This window comes from Odocoileus virginianus, chromosome 12, assembly GCF_023699985.2.
Source record: "Odocoileus virginianus isolate 20LAN1187 ecotype Illinois chromosome 12, Ovbor_1.2, whole genome shotgun sequence".
NCBI classification, from domain to species: domain Eukaryota; kingdom Metazoa; phylum Chordata; class Mammalia; order Artiodactyla; family Cervidae; genus Odocoileus; species Odocoileus virginianus.
The window spans coordinates 32,029,872-32,049,090 of NC_069685.1; the positions used below are offsets into that span (position 1 = coordinate 32,029,872).

General features: G+C 41.0%; 1 protein-coding gene across 4 annotated transcripts in view; it reads right to left on the bottom strand.

Moving 5' to 3' along the window:
• Positions 1–842: 842 nt before the first annotated feature.
• AFG2A (AFG2 AAA ATPase homolog A) overlaps positions 843–19,219 on the bottom strand; it is a 325,935-nt gene continuing 307,558 nt past the window's right edge. For 2 of the 4 annotated variants that reach the window (XM_070474870.1, XM_070474873.1), the window contains exon 16: positions 843–1,769. In XM_070474870.1, the coding sequence (XP_070330971.1) occupies positions 1,593–1,769 (177 nt within the window). In that variant the 3' untranslated portion in view covers positions 843–1,592. Of the gene's footprint in view, positions 1,770–3,861; positions 8,307–19,219 lie in introns of those variants that run through there. The other 2 variants (XM_070474872.1, XM_070474871.1) reach the window with 2 other exon arrangements.

A 19,219-nucleotide genomic window follows, 5' to 3' on the forward strand; every position in this document is an offset into this window, starting at 1 on the left:
GAACTTCGAGGTTATATTTATTTCAATGTGTAAGCCTCATTTTCTAATCAGCAGAGTCCAACAGATCTTTCTGAGCAATGGAAATGTTCTACAATCTAGTCTGTCCAATATGGCAGACACATGTCACATATGGCCTTTGAACACTTGAAATGTGGCTAAGAGGTCTGATGAACTAAATTTTAAAAATTGCTTTCTTTCTCTTAAAAAAAAAAACTTATTTATTTGGCTGTGCTGGGTCTTAGTTGTGGCATGTAGGATCTAATTCCCTCACCAGGGATAGAACCTGGGTCCCCTGCCTTGGGAGCATAGAGTTTTAGCCATTGGACCACCAGGGAAGTCCTCTACATTTTTACTATTAATTAATTTTAATTAAATCTCAACTTAAGTACCAACATGCCACTATTTATTTGATGGCACATTTCTAAATTCTTCATCCCTTGGGCGATTTTATGTACTAGTAAACCGATGTAGTCTAACAAAAAAACTCTTATAAAATCTACTTTTGAGAGTCAAAGGATGAAACAGTTGAGACACGACTTCAGAATATCCACCACCACAAAACTGTATAGCTCTGCTATTTTCATCATCAGGTATTTCTCACCTGAATGGTCTTTCTGGGAATTTTCAAAGACCTACAGTGACTGGGTTTAAGTGCCATTCTTTACCATCACCAGCTTCTGAACTGGAACTCAAGCAATCAATTTCCAACAGCTCTTTCAAGGATATTTATGGAGTATTAAAGTGTCAAGAAATCTCAAGAATAAATAATTTGGAGCATAAACACAGATATTTAGAATGTAATGTAAAACAAAATGATTAACAGTACAAATTGATTTTTCTTTGAATTGAAGTTTATTGGTAACCTGGAAATGTGTACAAGTTAAAACATGAACACCTCATATAGTTTATTTATAGTATTTTCATGAAAAAAAAAAAACAAACACAAAAAACACAAGTACTTCTCTAGACCTGGACTGAGCTTATATTTTCAATTTTTTAAACTTTCAAAGGGCATTATAGTGTATGAAATAACTCTCAATTCTTTGTTTCATTGCCACGAGTACAGGTTAAGAAGGCTAATGCCAAAAATGTATGTATGAATTATGAGAATAAATATGGAATGGGAAACAAGGTCACATAAGCCTGGCTGGAGCATTTAGCCATTTCATGGGCTGGCCTTCAAAATTAAAGATTTGTGAATCTTTTAAACTGTGCTTTCAACTACATGTATTTTCTACGTTCATGTATAAAACTGATGCCCACAGTTTTGTTTTTTGGAAAAGCACTGAAATGGATTCTGAAGAAAGGAAAGCACCATGGGAGGAATAAACCAGGTCAATAATGAAAATACAACAGTTTGATTTTTAAAACTCAGCACACATTTCTAGATAAAACTAATTTTAACTCTTGTCCAGAGATTTTCATGGATATTTTCATTGCAACCATATGACTTAAAATGTCTGTAAGAATGAAAGCCCCTCAATCTGGTCAACATATTTCAGACATTTCACTTATTAAAGGCTATTTTGACACTATTTTGAAACAATCTTTCTCTACGAAGGATTTTTAGCATAATGAATGTGCATATTCTCTCAGAGTGTATGCAGCCCGCTCTTCTCTTGATAATCTTCATAGAAACGTCTCAATGATTCAGGAAGTCTGGGTGTCACGGTGCTCAGGGCTTGAGTAAAGTGTCTTTTCATAATGCAGTTGGCTGCAATGTCTTCTTCCAGAGCCAGCAGGGCTGCCTCTCTACAGACAGCTATGATCTGACACAAAACAAACAGAAACAAAAATAGGATAAAAAGGAATATACCAAAAAAAACAATCATACTGTTTTTTAGAAATGTTCACAATTCAGATATTCATCTATGGTTAACCTCTACAACTACAAACTTATCCACATTGATCTTTGAGAGTCATTCCATTTGAGTTTTCAAAAGGATAAGAAGTAATCACTTTCACTTCAAAACAATATATTGACTACTGAGATCCAGGAGGCAAATAGATGTTATGTTATGGCATTGGTGCTTAGGAGCTTACAATGGAAAAGGTACAGGCACAGACCTCTTCTCAGGTGACTCAGTGGTAAAGAATTTGCCTGCAATGCAGGAGACGTGGGTTCGATTCCTGGTTTGGGAAGATGCCCTGGAGAAGGAAATGGTAACCCACTCCACTATTCTTGCCTGGAAAATTCCATGGTCAGAGGAGCCTGGTGGGCTACAGTCCATGGGGTCGCAGAGAGTCGGACAAGACTGAACACATACACTTCAACATGGACCTCTAACACAGGAAGACAAAGGGCGAGTGTGCGTGCGGTGGGGGAGGTGGGAGGAGACCAGTGATAAGGGCAGGGCCGAGGAAGGAGACAGATGGAGAGCGAGGTCCCACACATCAGCACACCTTGTCATAGCATAGAATTTCCACATTCCTTTCCACCTTTGATCTATTACTGACATGTAAAAGCATTTCTTTATGTGCATCTCCTTAATGAGTCCTTAAATCTTAGGAATATCAGATAGAGTTGTCTCCGTTTACTTTGGAGAGCTGCATTAAAACAGAGAGGTGAATTCTGTTTACTCAGCGAGGAAAGCTGGGAGAATTGAAAAGAATCTGGGGTGGGGGGGGGAGTGGAGGGGATGCTGGCGGAGGGAGGAGAGAGTGGGCGGTAGGAAAACGGAAGGGAGGAAGGTTCCAGTCTTGAATCCTGAAATGTGTTTTAAGCTCTCTGGACTTTAGACAGCGGAAGCGGGCTGATGCCAGTGTCATTCTAAAGACACATTACTGTGGTGAAAAGAGCTTGGTGGATGAAAAGAGATATTGTGATTTTCAGGGCAACAGGGAAAACAGTGATTGATATTGACTGCACCCTTATATCGGTAAATGAAAGGGCCAGCTGAAACACATTTGTCCAGCCATTCAGCATATTTTCTCTGTTTGTTCACTTACTGAAAAGAGCTCCTCTGCTTATGCTGGGCTAATGGCTGCCAAAGCAGTTTAGTAGCTTTTTAGGGGATTTAGCAGCATGTTTAGGGAGCTTTCAAAAAACATGCATAGATTTAGATGGCTTTGTCAAATTACCACAATGTAACTGTTAGTTCTGGGCTTCATTAATGAGCACTGAAGTTGACTATAGTGGTTATGCATGTTAATGCTTTTCCCAAAAGAATGGCTACCGACTTGTTGAAGGAAGAAACAAAACTTCTAGGGATTAGTGAAAAAAACCTCATCACACATGCTGGTGCAAAAAGGGCTATTTTGAAAATGGGATGTGATATTTAATAAGCACAGTGAAAGCACATAAAATGCCCACATGGTAAACTGGTTCCACTGTGTTCCAAAGGGAGCCTGGCGACCTCTATGAGGAGGGAGCGGGACTGAGTGGGGAGAGCCTGGCGTCCTCCTAGCCTCTCCATCTGAGCAGCACTTCTCTCATGTGTATAGGAATCTGAAGCAATGGCTGCAAGGCTGAAAAGCTGGAAGCCAAATCACTGGGAGAGGCAGAGAGGAAGGGATTAACCACTCGCTGGTGCAATTCCAGCTCCTTCTCTCAGAACAGAAAATGCTTCCTTTGTGTGGCTCCCTCCTCAGGCTAAGTGGAGTAGAGAGGTTACCACCCCATGGCCAACGCCTTGTCTTACACACTTTACCTCATACCTCGGAGAACACTGGACCCAGCATGAATGGCTACAAACATCTACTGAGTACCTACTATGTGTGCTAGACAATTACGAATGACTTTACGAATTAACTGCTATGAGACCAGTGCTCCGAGGTTTCATACATGCAGTGATCTCATAGTAGAGGTAGGTGTACAAAGTCTGAAACCAGCAAATGGTGTGGTGGTGGGTGGGGGGGGGGGGGGTAGGGAGGTTGGGGTGAGGAAAGAAGGGGAGGTGCAAGGCTGCCTGGAACCTCTCAAAATTCCTAGAATTCAGCTCATGTGGCCAGATGGCAGGTGGCTAATAGCACTGGCACATTTGAGAAAATGAACCCACAGTCTAGTATGGCTTCTTCTCTCAAGACACAGTAATCAAATAGGGAGAAGAAATGATTATACTCCTCTACTAACTGGAATCTCGAGTAGCCTAACACGGCAAGGTACGTAAATACAGGGAGTGGGAAGTGAGTCATTGAGGCCTTAAAGGCTGTCCTTGGGATTGGTTCCCTTGAGCAATTCCTCTTGCCCTTTCTTCATATCCGCATCTACAGATTTTCCTCTAATAGATTGCTTTTTGCCTTCAGCTTCCATGGCAGTGACAGAGGGGACACAGGTGGTGGTCAGAGCACTGACTGCCATTTGAAAGCTGGATGCTTAGTGACTTGGGGCCTCTGGTATGTGCTAACATTTCATAGTAATTGGTCTACTATATTTAGTACTGGCCTGACCCTTGATTAACAATTTCTATAGAATTGTGAGATACAGAAAACTTGAACAGAATTTTGACTAAAGCACTAAGAAATGTTTGGTTTCGACCAAGATGCCCTTTAGAATCTCTGGGAGATGACGACAAGGGAAACAGCAGCTGAATACTGGTGCTCAAGCACCTCATAGGAAGCTGTTCTCCGCTGTGTAGAAGGGGCCCAGCTGTTCATGATTCAAAGATGGTTGAGGGCTTGCCTGAATTCTACACTTGCTTCAAGAAACCTTATCCTGTTGCTTTTTATTTACAAGGGATGTCCTGAAGAACCAGCCAACTAGGCAATCCTTTCTGCCACTTCTGTTTTCCTATCGTATGTGCTTAGCAACATGCAACAAGTAACAAAGAGGAAACAAGCTCCACTCATAATTAACCAGTCACTCATCAACCAACACTCACTGTACAGCTACTATGCAACAAGTAGGTGAGGCCATGGAGGATCCAGAGACACAGAAAACATGGTGTTAGGAGGTACTGGTGGCAAGCAAAAGGAAAGTGCTTTGGTGCAGAAAGAAGGAAGAAAGTACTGGTTCATAAACTGGAGTGGGAAGGACAGAATTTAGATATAGACATAGGACAAGAAAGGAAATGCTGAGTGGAAGAAATAAAGTGAGCAAGGTGGGGAGAAAGAGACCAGGAATTACATGGATCTGGAGAAGGAAATGGCAACCCACTCCAGTATTCTTGCCTAGAGAATCCCATGGACAGAGGAGCCTGGTGGGCTGCTGTCCATAAGGTCGCACAGAGTTGGACACGACTGAAGCGACTTAGCATGCATGCATGCATTGGAGAAGGAAATGGCAACCCACTCCAGTATTCTTGCCTGGAGAATCCCAGGGACAGAAGAGCCTGGTGGGCTGTCATCTATAGGGTCACACAGAGTTGGACACGACTAAAGTGACTTAGCAGCAGCAGCTTCAGTATCCAAAAATGGAGGGGAAAAGAGTAATTCTATCATTAAAATGTCACTAAAAATAATGATAGTTTTCAGAAGTCCTGTGGGCCATAATGACAGTGAATGGTAGTCAATGATAGTCATCTCTAAACCCAATTCAAAAGCCGCTGATGCACTGGCAGTTGACAAGAGCATAACCCCTAAAAGTGCCTTTGTTTATACTTTTTTCCTCAGAAGAGGGCTTTTTAGTAGACATCCCAGAAGGAAAAGCAGTAATCAGACTATTGGTTCTTCTCTCCTAATTCCAATAAAAAGGCCTGAAAATGCAAGTATTCTTAGGAGGTGCATTTCATGATGACTGGGTTCCATTTGCTCTGGGTCACTTACTTAGTCATGCGTTTCAAGCTTCCATGTTTCCCAAGAGATGTGCAGCTTTCTGCTTGTTTTCATGGCCCATGCCAGCATTCCCCTTGAGATATTAGTGTTTTTTCAGAGGAAGAAGTATTTCATGATCAAATAAGAGTAATAGTATATATATTGTTTCCCACAATGCACAGTAGAATGTAAATGATGTATTAACTTTAGGGAAGCCTAGCCATGATGGTCTCCTTAATTTTCTTTAACCTGATGTTTCCCCCAGAACTCTCCATCTGTCCTCAGCTTTTGGCAAAACGCCTACAAATGGCTATCTGTAGGGTTACTGCTGATCTGCGTGCACTCTAGGAAGTGCTAACCCATAACAAACAATCCAGTCTAGGCACAACATGACTCTTGCCTATCTTACATTTGTTTTTTCCCTTTGCTCTCCGCTATTCCAGAAGAAGGGCAAAGGCTAACAGAGTTTTGCCAAGAGAACGCACTGGTCATACCAAACACCCTTTTCCAACAACACAAGAGACGATTCTACACATGGACATCACCAGACAGCCAATAATGAAATCAGACTGATTACACTCTTTGTATGGGCTTCCCTCATAGCTCAGTTGGTAAAGAATCTGCCTGCAATGCAGGAAACCCTGGTTCGATCCCTGGGTTGGGAAGATACCCTAGAGAAGGGATAGGCTACCCACTCTAGTATTCTTGGGCTTCCCTTGTGGCTCAGCTGGTAAAGAATTTGCTCGCAATGCGGGAGACCTGGGTTCGATCCCAGGGTTGGGAATATCCCCTGGAGAAGGGAAAGGCTACCCACTCCAGTATTCTGGCCTGGAGAATTCCATGGACTATACAGTCCATGGGGTTGCAAAGAGTCGGACATGACTGAGTGACTTTCACTTTCACACTCTTGGTAGCCAAAGATGGAGATGCTCTATAAAGTCAGCAAAAACAAGACAGGGAACTGACTCTGGCTCAGATCATGAACTCCTTATTGCAAAATCCAGACTTGAAGAAAGTATGGAAAACCACTAGGCCATTCAAGTATGACCTAAATCAAATCCCTTATGATTATACAGTTCAAGTGACAATTATACAGTTCAAGTGACAAATAGATTCAAGGGATTAGATCTGATAGACAGAATGCCTAAAGAACTATGGATGGAGGTTTCTAACATTGTACAGAAGGTGGTGATCAAAACTGTCCACAAGAAAAAGAAATGCATAAAGAGAAATGCAAATTGGTTGTCTGAGGAGACCTTACAAATAGCGAAAAGAAGCGAAAGGAAAAAGAGAAAAGGAAAGAATACCCATCTGAATGTAGAGTTCCAAAGAACAGCAAGGAGAGATAAGAAGGCCTTCCTCAGCGATAAGTGCAAAGAAATAGAGGAAAACAACAGAATGGGAAAGACTAGAGATCTCGTCAAGAAAATCAGAAATACCAAGGAAACATTTCATGCAAAGATGGGCACAGTAAAGGACAGAAAAGCTATGGACCTAACAGAAGCAGAAGATATTAAGAAGAGGTGGCAAGAATATATACAAGAACTATACAAAAAAGATCTTCATGACCCAGATAACCACGATGGCATCATCACTCACCTAGAACCAGACATCCTGGAATGCAAAGTCAAGTGGGCCTTAGGAGGCATCACTATGAACAAAACTAGTGGAGGTGATGGAATTCCAGTTGAACTATTCCAAATCCCAAAAGATGATGCTGTGAAAGTGCTGCACTCAATATGCCAGCAAGTTTGGAAAACTCAGCAGAGGCCACAGGCCTGGGAAAGGTCAGTTTTCATTTCAATCCCAAAGAAGGGCAATGCCAAAGAATGCCAAACTACCACACAATTGCACTCATCTCACATGCTAGTAAAGTAATGCTCAAAATTCTCCAAGCTAGGCCTCAAGAGTCTGTGAACTGAGAAATTCCAGATATACAAGCTGGATTTAGAAAAGGCAGAGGAACCATAGATCAAATTACCAACATCTGTTGGATCATAGAAAAAGCTAGTGAATTCCAGAAAACCATCTACTTCTGCTTCACTGACTACACTAAAGTCTTTGACTGTGTGGATCAAAACAAACTGGAAAATTCTTCAAGAGATGGGAATACCAGAACACCTTACCTGCCTCCTGAGAAATCTGTATGCAGGTCAAGAAGCAACAGTTAGAACCGGACATGGAACAATGGACTGGTTATAAACTGGGAAAAGAGTACATCAAGGCTGTATATTGTCACCCTGATTATTTAACTTTAATGCAGAGTACATCATGCAAAATGCTAGGCTGGATGAAGCACAAGCTAGAATCAAGATTGCTGGGAGAAATATCAATAACCTCAGATATGTAGATAACACCACCCTTATGGTAAACAGCTAAGAGCAACTAAAGACCCTCTTGATGACGATGAAAGAAGAGAGTTTAAAAACTGACTTAAAACTCACGATTCAAAAAACGAAGATTATGGCATCTGGTCCCATCACTTCATGGCAAACAGGGAAACGATGGAAATAGTGACAGACTTTCTTTTCTTGGGCTCCAAAATCACTGCAGATGGTGACTGCAGCCATGAAATTAAAAGATGCTTGCTCCTTGGAAGAAAAGCTATGACCAACCTAGACAGCATATTAAAAAGCAGAGACATTACTTTGCCAACAAAGATACATCTAGTCAAAACTATGGCTTTTCCAGTAGTCATGTATGGATGTGAGAGCTGGACCATAAAGAAGGCTGAACGTGAAAGAATTGATGCTTTTGAACTGTGGTGTTGGAGAAGACTCTTGAGAGCCCTTTGGACTGCAAGGAGATCAAACCAGTCCATCCTAAAGGAAATCAATCCCAAATATTCATTGGAGAGACTGATGATGAAGCCCCAGTACTTTGGCCACCTGATTCCAAGAGCCAACTCATTGGAAAAGACCCTGATGCTAGAAAAGACTGAAGGCAGGAAGAAAACAGGATGACAGAGGATGAGATGGTTGAACAGCTTCACCGACTCAATGGATAGGAGTTCGAGCAAGCTCCGGGAGATGTTGAAGGATGGGAAGCCTGGTGTGCTGCAGTCCACGGGGTTGCAGAGAGTTAGATATGACTGAGTGAGTGAACAGCAATGACAAATTCCAGAACAGAGAGAAAAGGGAAAGAACTGAGCAAGAGAGACGGGAGTAGGGCCAGTCTTTTTAATGGAGTCAAAAGGCAGCAGCCACAGTACACAGTTGTGCCTTGAACCTCTACCTAATACACATGCATTTGTTGAACTGAATTGAGCACTTCCTTAACTAACAAGGTTTTCAAAACTGTATGTTATACACGTATTTCTAATATTTGGCCAATATTCTGTAATATTTTTACTTAAGTCTATTATAACCTAGACTTTGTCAGTTATATTTAAGTTTTTAGAATGAGAAACTCTATAGGAAAAATTAGTTAATACTGATGTATGTTCATTTTAAGCAAATGTTTTGGTCTGGGGCATCACTTTGAATCTAATTCTCTCCTTAGAAGTGATACAGATCAGAAATTTTAGCAAGAATACAAGTATGCCTGTTATTTTGTGGGACGCTTTCTTAGGTATCAAAATTTGTTATACAGGGAAAGTAAATTTTTCCCTGTGCTGTAACAGGGGAAAAACCTGCACTTTAATTGAGAAAGATTCCCCAAAATTTACCAACAATGCAGTAATATATATTGGTTTAGATAACTGAAATGGAAGATTTGTTTTAACAAATTGTGCCAATGTTTATTGCCTCACTTGGTGAAAGTAACCTGGCATCAATTCATTACTGAAGGATTTCCTTTTCTGTATTGAGCTAGGAGAGGTGAGGTCTTTGCAGATAAATTCGCTATAAAGAATACACCTCTCTATTTGGGAATGAATCCTATAGAAGCTGAGAAGGGCCTTCAATTTAAACTAGGACCTTTCTTATTACTGTCTCTGAAGCTTTAAGGAAACTGAATGAATGTGTGTACATGTATGTATATCTCTACAGTGTACACGGGGACCACAGAGCTCATCATTCTGCTGGTTTCACTTTCAAAATCAGAGTCTGGACTGTTTCAGTGATGGGGGACTTCAGACGAATTCTTCCCATGGGGCCACAGAAGAATCTCACTGAGAAGTATAGACCAATACACGAATTTGAGTCACAGACTGTCTGGAATGTTGAACTAACCTGTTTAGAAAGAGCACTCTTAGCACTTAGATGCTTTAACATCTTTGGCAAAGAGGATTTTGGAAGCTTTCCCCTAATCCCTTCGCCATCTTGTCATCTTTCCCCATAGGCTGCAGACTACATCATTTAAATGAATTATTAGCCAATTACCAATAAGATTGTTTTTGCCATTATGTTGTAAAAGCAAAATGTTTTGGCTGACTCTGTAAAGCTCAGAGTGTATGTTCTGTGTTCCTTTTCAGTTCTGACTAAAAAATTAATACCCAAACTTTAAAATATATATGTGATTTGCTGAAAGGTGACAATAGTCTCTATTTGAGTAAATGCATAAACAAGACCAAAAAAGCCTCAGATCTCACTGTCAGAGTGATTAAGATAGGTTGTGTTTCAGTGTCCACGACACTCATTTATTTGGTGCCAACATGTTACAAATCCTCTTTCCATTTGTTCAGCAGTCATAAGAGATCTGTCAGATATCTGAAAAATAGCAAAATAAATAGGAAATCTCTGTATGAAAGATTTAGGCATATTTGAGATGAACTCCTAAAAGGTAGGAAAGGAAAAGTTTTTTATGAAAATGTTTACAAATCTTCAAAACAAAGTCAATGAAGAAAATAGTAATTGTATTCAACTGCAGGGGAAAAAAAAAACTCAGCAATATTAGCAAAGGGCCATATGAGTATGAATTTTCCTGCTACGCTTGCCCTCTGAAAAAGCTGTGCCTTTAGAGCAACAATACAGCAATAACTGGATTACGTGAGACAACTCCTCTTGCGAGGGATGTGGGGAAGCAACTTCCCGGGATGACAGGGCTCTTGACCATTGAACCTTGGGAAATCTAATTACCTCACTTTTAAATGCAAAAGGGCAAAAGAGGCAATTGTGCAGAATTCTGAATGCCAACAAAGAATAAGAACAATGTCTTACTTCACTGAGGGAAAAAAAAAATGAAACCTCTTACACATAGCCTATGGTTCTTTCCCCCAGTCCATGAGACAAGAAGAGTTTAAACAGGTGGCTCAGCTTTGTAAAACATATTGCGAAAATTAAAACCAACATGGTTTCTAAACGGGCGGCAGCATTTTTTAACTGATGTTGTTAAGAATGACCGTCAAGGCAAAAACTGTTTACCAAAAACTAATAAACAGGAAGGAAAACTTGAAATGCTGGGCACTTATTTTGGGTACTTGTTCGTCCTGGGCTGTAGCCCTCCCCTGTTTTCTTCAGTGTCGCAGCAGCACGACCTGCCTTCCTGGGGCAATGAAAAATAGGAGCCCGACAGCAACTTCAAGCACAGTTTCCTCCATTCCAGGTAAGGCTGGGGAAGTACGTGCACCTCTCTTCTACTGACTGTAAAAGAATGACAATGACAACAGGAACACTGGCCTTGAGGGGCAGGTGAGGTCAGGAAGAAGGGACACTGCTGCATGCAGGCCTGTGGAGTAGGCCTGGAGCTGCTCACCTCCAACAGGGACGCTGAAATCCTAAGGGAACTGTCACCACTAAGCTCCCAACTACCTCTCAGAGATTACCTGTATCCTCCAAAGTGGTAGACTAACACATTTCTGAAAGTGGCCTAAACAACCAACTCAAGTTCTGTTTGCTTCCCATCACCCCTCCTGTGGGCCTAGAGTGTGTACTCAGGTCTGTGGAGAAACTCTGTCAGTGATTTTAAATGTGGGGGAAGAAGCGGCTTATTTATAGGGTGACCTCAGATGATGAGAAAAGCGGCTCTGCAGCGCTGAATTCGTTTACCTCGGCGCCTGTCAGGGTTCCTTTTCTAAAAGTTCAGAGGGAAACTACACCTGCATCCTGGGGACAAGGATGATGGGTGCAAGGAGATGGCGTGCAGCAGTTTCTTGCCCGAGTAGGTGAACTGCACGGTGCAGAGTTGACTACTGCGGGGAGCCGGGGCTGTCGGAGATGCCCCTCCAGCCCTTTCTCGGGACCCGCCCAGTCCACGCTGAGGCAGCGCGCCCTTCTCTCCCCGGCTCCCGCTGTTTGGAACGAAGAAAGCTTGCCTTCCAGTGAGGCCTAAACGTGCTTTTCATCTTCTTTGTATTTCAAGTGTACTAAATAGCTTTAAAGAATCCACCAAAAGAAATGGGCTGCAGTGCTTTAAAACGACGTCTTAGGTATTTTCAAGAAAGTGGTTTTGTTAAAAGCGTCGTCTGTGTGGAACACCTGTGACCTGTTGAGCTTAATTGGGCTGCAGCTGGCGCTGACTGCGGCGCGGGAGGCGGGGGCGCATTGTGTGCGCTCGGCTCCCCGCCCCCTCGCTTTTCTTTTCACTTTCAGAGTCCGCGACCTCCTTCCCCTGTGTGTCTGAGGGATTAGGAACCCAGTAGAGAGTGGTGTCCCGCTGTTTGCGAATAGCCTGCCACTGGAGGTGCTTCAAGGAGGAGGCTACCTGGGAGATTATGTACTACTGCGAGGCCGAGGGCCATTCTCCCGGGCCCATTGAGACGTGGTGAAAGGTGGCTGAATGGCCGCGCCTGAAAGATGTGACTGAAGGGCACGCAGCGGGCTCCTGGCCGCGGAGCAGCAGATGGAGTCTTGACTGTCACAGGCACAAACGGCCAGGGTTGCCCCAAACGGCCAAGAACGCAGATTGGAGCTGAAAACGGGACCAGTCCAGGAAGGGAATTCCAGGGAAGCTGGTGACATTGATTTAAAGTTCTTCACAATTCACCTCACACATAAACTTTTACTTGGGTATGCTAGAGGTGAGAATTTTGGAGGGCAATTTTCAGATTTAAGGAATTATACATTCCCTTGGATTGTATGCAAAATAGGCTTTATGATGCGACTCCACCTGGAATTGTTAAGGTCAAAACTATCTACAGTGCCATGCAGAGTACTGAATCAAAAGAAAACAAGGTCTGTAAGGCCATGTTCAAAGTCTAATGATATCAGAGAAGGAGGAAAAACTCCTTGGTTGCTTAATTTTGCTGATTTAAAGTTATTATGAGATCTCTGAAATATATAGCTGAGTGTATGTACATCCAATCGTTACTACTTACATGGAGAAACCCATAATAGTTTTTGTTTTTGAAAAATTTACAAATGAATTGACCATCCCACAGGGGTAAAGACTGAGGGTTTTTATTCTTATTGTTTCTGCAACCATCTGCAGCTGTGGGAATTTGAAATGTTTCTAACATTAATTGAACCCAGCAAGTTAAAAAGGAGTATTTTTAGTTTTGAAAAGAACACACCAACTGGTATGGCTATAGAGAGAACATAAGAAGCCCGAAGTAAAGCAGGAGAGGGGTGAGAAGGTAAACAGATGCTGGGAACCCTCCATTCATTCAAGAAATCTTTATTGACCACCTACAAGGTTCCAGGCCCTGGAGAACAGAGTCGTGAAGAAAACAAAGTCCTGCTTTCAGGGAGCAAGACTGTGGAAAGTACTGGTTAATGTACCTACTCCTTCAAGGTTCAGTGTGAATGTTTCCACTGAGCGGCACTCTCAGCGGCAACTTCACTCCCTTCCCACACCCGGTTGCTTCAGATCACCCGTCTTGTGTTCTGGAAGCAACCTGTACTACCATGCCACTATCTCACAGTTGTCACGACAGTTACTAGTAGTAAATGTCTATTTCCCTCACTAGATGAGAAGGCCCATGAAGGCTGGCAGCCTTGGCCCTGCTGCACTCTCGAAACATACCAAGTTAGCATGTCCCTTAACCTCTGGGAGTCTACGAAAAGGGCTACTGCTGAGCTATCTCTGAACAGAGAGAGAGAGTAGCTTTTACATTTTGTTTTGCTTTAAATACACACAAACACAGCTCCTGCTGTGACAACTGCAGCCAAAATAACTGTCCACTCTGTACTAAAAAAGCAGTATTGTCTGGAGCACAGTGGGTCATCTGAGGTGTGTATCTGTGAACCCCTGGGGGGGCAGGAGGAGCGGGGGCTGATGACCAAGTTATACCTGTAAAGCTATTAAGGCCCTGGAAGAGGTACCTAACTGGGTAAAAAGCATTTAGGAACGGGAGTGCTTGGCCCCGGGCAAAGAGCATGACAAGAGATAGTCAAGAAAGGGGAGAGCAAACAAAGTTCAGCTAGCACACCCCCCAACCCCCCCCAGCCCCCCTGTCCCCCACTCCAGCCCCAGCCCCTGTCTGAAGGGTCAGATCCTCCGGACCAGGGTTGTGGAGCTTGGGAAGCAGTGGCTGGGGGAGGGAGGAGGTAAGCAGGGGTATTCAGTCAGTTTTAATAGACCCTGTGTTTCATTTGTCAACTGTCTTCGCTGCCAACTCCCACACCATGCCCCACCAACACCATGCAGAAAAGTGCCTCCTTTGAAACTCCAGAACTTTGGGAATGCCTCGGGTACTCTTCCTTGGATCTTGTCTACCTTGAGATTCTGGACTCTGACTATGGAATGGAATACCTGGAAGTCAGAACTTTTTACACCCTCTTTTTTCTTTATGTGAGATTTAACTGACATAAAACATTTTATTAGTTTTACGAGTACAACATAATGGTTCACTATGTGTCTATAATATGAAATAATCACCACAGTTATAAATTTCTTTGTCTTGTGATGAGAACTTTTAAGATCTGCTCTTTTTTGCAGTTTTTAAATACACAATACAGTGTCATTAACAGTCACCAAGCTGTATATAACATCCCCAGGACTAACTTATTTCATAAGTGGAAGTTTTTTACTTTTTGATCACCTTCAGCCATTTCACCCACCCTACACCCAGTCTTGACTTAAATGAGCTCATTTCTCCTTTCCCATTCTCAGAGTCATTTTAAAGAGTATGCTATAATGATAATGACTATCTGGGTTAAACAGAAAAATGCCTTGACAATAGTTAGCTAGCTAAGGGGCATTTGAAGTTAGGGTCCAGGGAGCAAACCCGATGTTAAATACACCATTAGCTCAGACAAGGAGTGAGAAGACAAGATAATTCACACTTCTTTTCCAGACGTCATTCTCATTTACAGTAGTACTGTCCTGAAAGAAAAGAAAGCTCTTCTTTCCCAGTAGCATATAAATAAATAAAAATGGATTTGATCTGGGACTTCCCCTGGTGGTCCAGTGGCTAAGACTCCGTGCTGCTAATGCAGGGGACCTGGGTTCAATCCCTGGTTAGGGAACTAGACCTCACCTGGTACAGCTAAGACCCAGCACAGCCAAAGTAAATTAATAAATATTTTTTAAAAGGATCTATATTAAATGATATCACCATCAAATAAGATATTCTAGGACACCTAACAGTATATATTCACATATCTACTCAACTTTTACATTAAAAAAAAATTTTTTTATAGTTGTTAGTATCATTTATTTATTTTTGACCATGCCATGCAGCATGTGGGATCTTAGTTGCCCTACAGGGACTGAACCTGAGCCCCCTGCATTGGAAGTACAGAATCTTAACCACTGGACCACCAGGGAAGTCCTTTTACTTTTACATTTTAAGGTGATCTCTTTCCTCTGACAGACTAATGCTTGTATGGCTTATTAGCCACTTGCTTAGAAGCTGATATTATATTCTTTGAAACTCACATAATTATAAATCAACATTGTCTTATTTGTAACATGAATTGGATGCTATTTCAAGTATTACTTCACCAGTTTTGTGTGTTTATTGGCTACATAAGAATGATTCTTAATGAGGGTCCTTGGATAGCTAGATGGGTCTAAGAACATACTGAGATCTATGAAAATTTATATGTAGAGAGACAGTTCAAGCTTTCATCATATAAAAGAAGGAACCCCATACAGGTTAAGAACTACCACTCTATAGTAACTACAATTTAAACTTTCTTAAGTCCCATGAATGCTTTATAATATAGTATCTGTCTTCCCCTTTCCAGATGACTTAGGGCAGAATGCAGTTGGGCTAAAACTGCCACAGTTAGGGAGCACAGGAGTTACGTAGTGGTCAATCACAGTAAAGACAAGCAGTTTTTACTTTCTTAGACCTTCCTCTTGTGCCCAGAACAATTCTATAGCTGCCTCTAGGTGTAACTAAATGCTTATTTAGGTCTTTATTTACATGAAGAGGAACTAAAGACTTCTTTTTCATTTATTTAAAAAAAAAAAAAGGTTAGGATAATAAGACACTAAGACTGCAAACTTAAGCACATTAGTTAAGGAATGCAAAACCCAAGTTCCCAAGATAAGATTAGAATTTACAAGTGGCACATATTAACTATGTGTAATTTTAGATAACCTGTAAGTCAATTTTTAAATTTTAATACATGTAGGTTTTGATGTTTGGTAATGACATCACACACTGGGGTATTTAGAAATTGAAGGAGTTGTCTCCTTATCTGAGAAATTATATGGCCTATTGTCTTACCAGCAGTGAGATGCACTTTGAACTGTTTCCTGAATGTCCCAAAGATCCCTGATTTTACCGATTTAAAAGGTAGTAGTGAGATACAGTGATTATTTTTTAACAATTAAAAAATTATATATATGGCATAACTTAAAGAGAAATAACCAATATTTGTAAGAGCCACATTGGCTAATCATTTTCATTATAGTACCCTTAATCCAGAAGAAAGTGAAGAATAAAGATGATTCAGTTTAGGAAGGCTTTAACCAAAACATTCTTTTTTTTTTCTCTCTTCTGATCATTAAGTCCATTACTTAATGGTCTATGACACTTAAACATTCTTTCTTAACTACTGTTACCCAAACTCTTTTACAAGAATTCTAATGAGAGAATAAGGTTTGTGAGAAGTTCAGCAATGAAAAGAGCCAGAGACTGAAAAATGTCCGTTTGTAAGGGATAAACTAAAAACTATGAGAAAGGCTATGAAAGCAATCCACAGACATGGAAAGGGTTATGAAAAAGGAGAATAGATGAAACTACTTATTGATAATGAAAAAATAACATCTAACATTTTCTAAACTTTAATGTATTAAATTATCACTTGGTGGGATTGGTTTGTTATCAGAAACACAGCAGTTGTTATACTTAAGGAGCTAATGGTGAGTTTTTAAAGCATAGATTATTCGTCTATAATTTTTAAAATCTAAAGATGTAGAATTGAGTGAATTTGAGTATGTGTATTTAGTAAATCTCATGACTGTATTCATATATTTTACCTCATCATTTTAAACTAACCATCAACTTTTTCTAACCATCAAAAAATCTATCATTGGAAAGAGACCAGTAGATATCTCTAAATGAATAGAAATTTTTTTTTTTATGGAGATGAGTCAGCTGGACACAAAGGAATATCATACAATGGACACTATTTTGCAATCTTAGTCAATGTATTCTCTATTATACATGATAAAATATACACATAAAAGGACCCTATAATGTTGTAAAAGGAGAAAATTGGAGCAAGTGCCAAGAATTTCCTGTTAAGGGCTGTATTTTTTTCTTTGGAGATCTAATCACAAAACTTTAGATAGGCTACCTTGATAACAAGAAACTCTGTTTTATTACACTGGTGTCTGTGCATTCTTAACTGTTCAGTTGTGTCTGACTCTTTGTGATCCCATGACTGTAGCCCGCCAGGCTCCTCTGTCCATGGAATTCTCCAGGCAAGAATACTGGAGTGGGTTGCCATTTCCTTCTCCAGGGGATCTTCCTGATACAGGGATTGAACCTGGGTCTCCTGCATTGCTGGAGGATTCTTTACCATCTGAGCCACCAGGGAAGCCCATTATGTTGGCATCTAACTGGAAATAAACCCATACCATCCTTGATACAGTGTGTTCATGTATCTTCTGTACATACTTTATAATTACACTGAAGAATGTGAGAGGCACGAGAAATTCTGAGCTATTTTACAGGTCTGTCCTGCTTTCCCCCACCAATTCTTCTCTTTGAAATAAACATAGCTACATTCAAACACATACACACACACAAACACACACTCATGTGCAGATGCAATATTAAGTCCACAAGATGTGGCATGAGTTTAAGCACTATATTAAAGTGTGAAGTATATTTTACTATCAGTAGTTCGAAGCCCGGCATTTGTAAATCTTTTAAAATTAACTAGGCTGTTATGATCCCATCACTCTGGCATCAACCCAGCAGAGCTGTGCCTTCAGCAAAAGAATTCTGTAATAAAACAAGATTTTACATGCTGAAACAAAGTATTTTAAAACACCTTTTTGCCTATTTCTCATTTTAGTGCTATCTGTGGAATTTAAAACCCACACATACATATACAAATGTTCCCATGGAAGATTACGCTAAATTTTGGGTTAACCTCAAAATTACTAACTTTTTGTATCAACCTTTTAATGGACACTTTTATTTTCTTTAAGAAGAAACCCAAGACCTAAAAAGACTTTAAGATATGTATTCTCTAATTGCCATGACACACACAACCAAGCTAACCTTAATCAAAGGGGACTCTTTGTGAATACTTTTCACACTCCATACGTGAATACCTCTTAGTAAGGTGGATAAAATTCTGCCTCAGCTTCTCTTATGTTTCCAAATATGAACAATCATTTGTGACATCTGCTGTAGATTAGTCCTTGACTGCTAGGGATAGAAAGTCAATTTGCATCAAAGGGGAAATGTATTATAATGACATTATTGGGTCTAATGGAACCTGAGGACAGTAGTGTAGCTGGGCCTCAGCAGGCCGGCTGGAACCAGGCACTCATTCTCTCTCATATTTTTGACCTCCTCACTCACTATGGAGTGGTTTTCTCCACATGGCTGAAAACACAGCAACACGCAGTGTCTATGTTTTGTATCTTACAGCTTTAGCCACAAGTAATTTTCTCATTCCACTAACCAAAACTCCTGTGGCAAGTCTCTGAATGGCTAGCCCAGTCACTGTGGGTATTACGATGGGGTCAAAGTGAGGTAGATCATTTCCTCTGCACCATTATCAACCGTGTGTGCGTTCTCATGTTGTGATGACATGACAACTCTGTAGTTTTCTGTGGGGAGTGAAAATCCTTGGGATCCTGTAAGCATAGGTGACTGGAGGCAGGCCTATGGTGCTTGGTTGAAGGGTGAGAGAGAATGTTCAAGTGTCCTCTGCCCTTTTTCATTTATATGCAAACTTGTGTTGCTTATACATTGCTTCAAATGCTGTCTGGCAACACATTACCTCAAAACATTCTGTTGAAAAGATGCCAAATTGATCTTGCGGCCACCAGGGCAATGGCCCGCCTGCCAGCCATACTTTCAAAAATAGTGCTCAGTATACCTCAGTGCAGCCAGTTGCTTCTAGCTGCCATTTTCTTAGATCATGCTGCTCACTAGGGGTCCAGATAACAATCAGCATGCAGTATTTATACAAAATATGATAAAGCTGAAAAACCTCAAGGACCAATTTCTTTGGCAATGATTATGGAATCTACAGTAAAAATTAAAGCTATTCTGAGTGATGATTCTAAC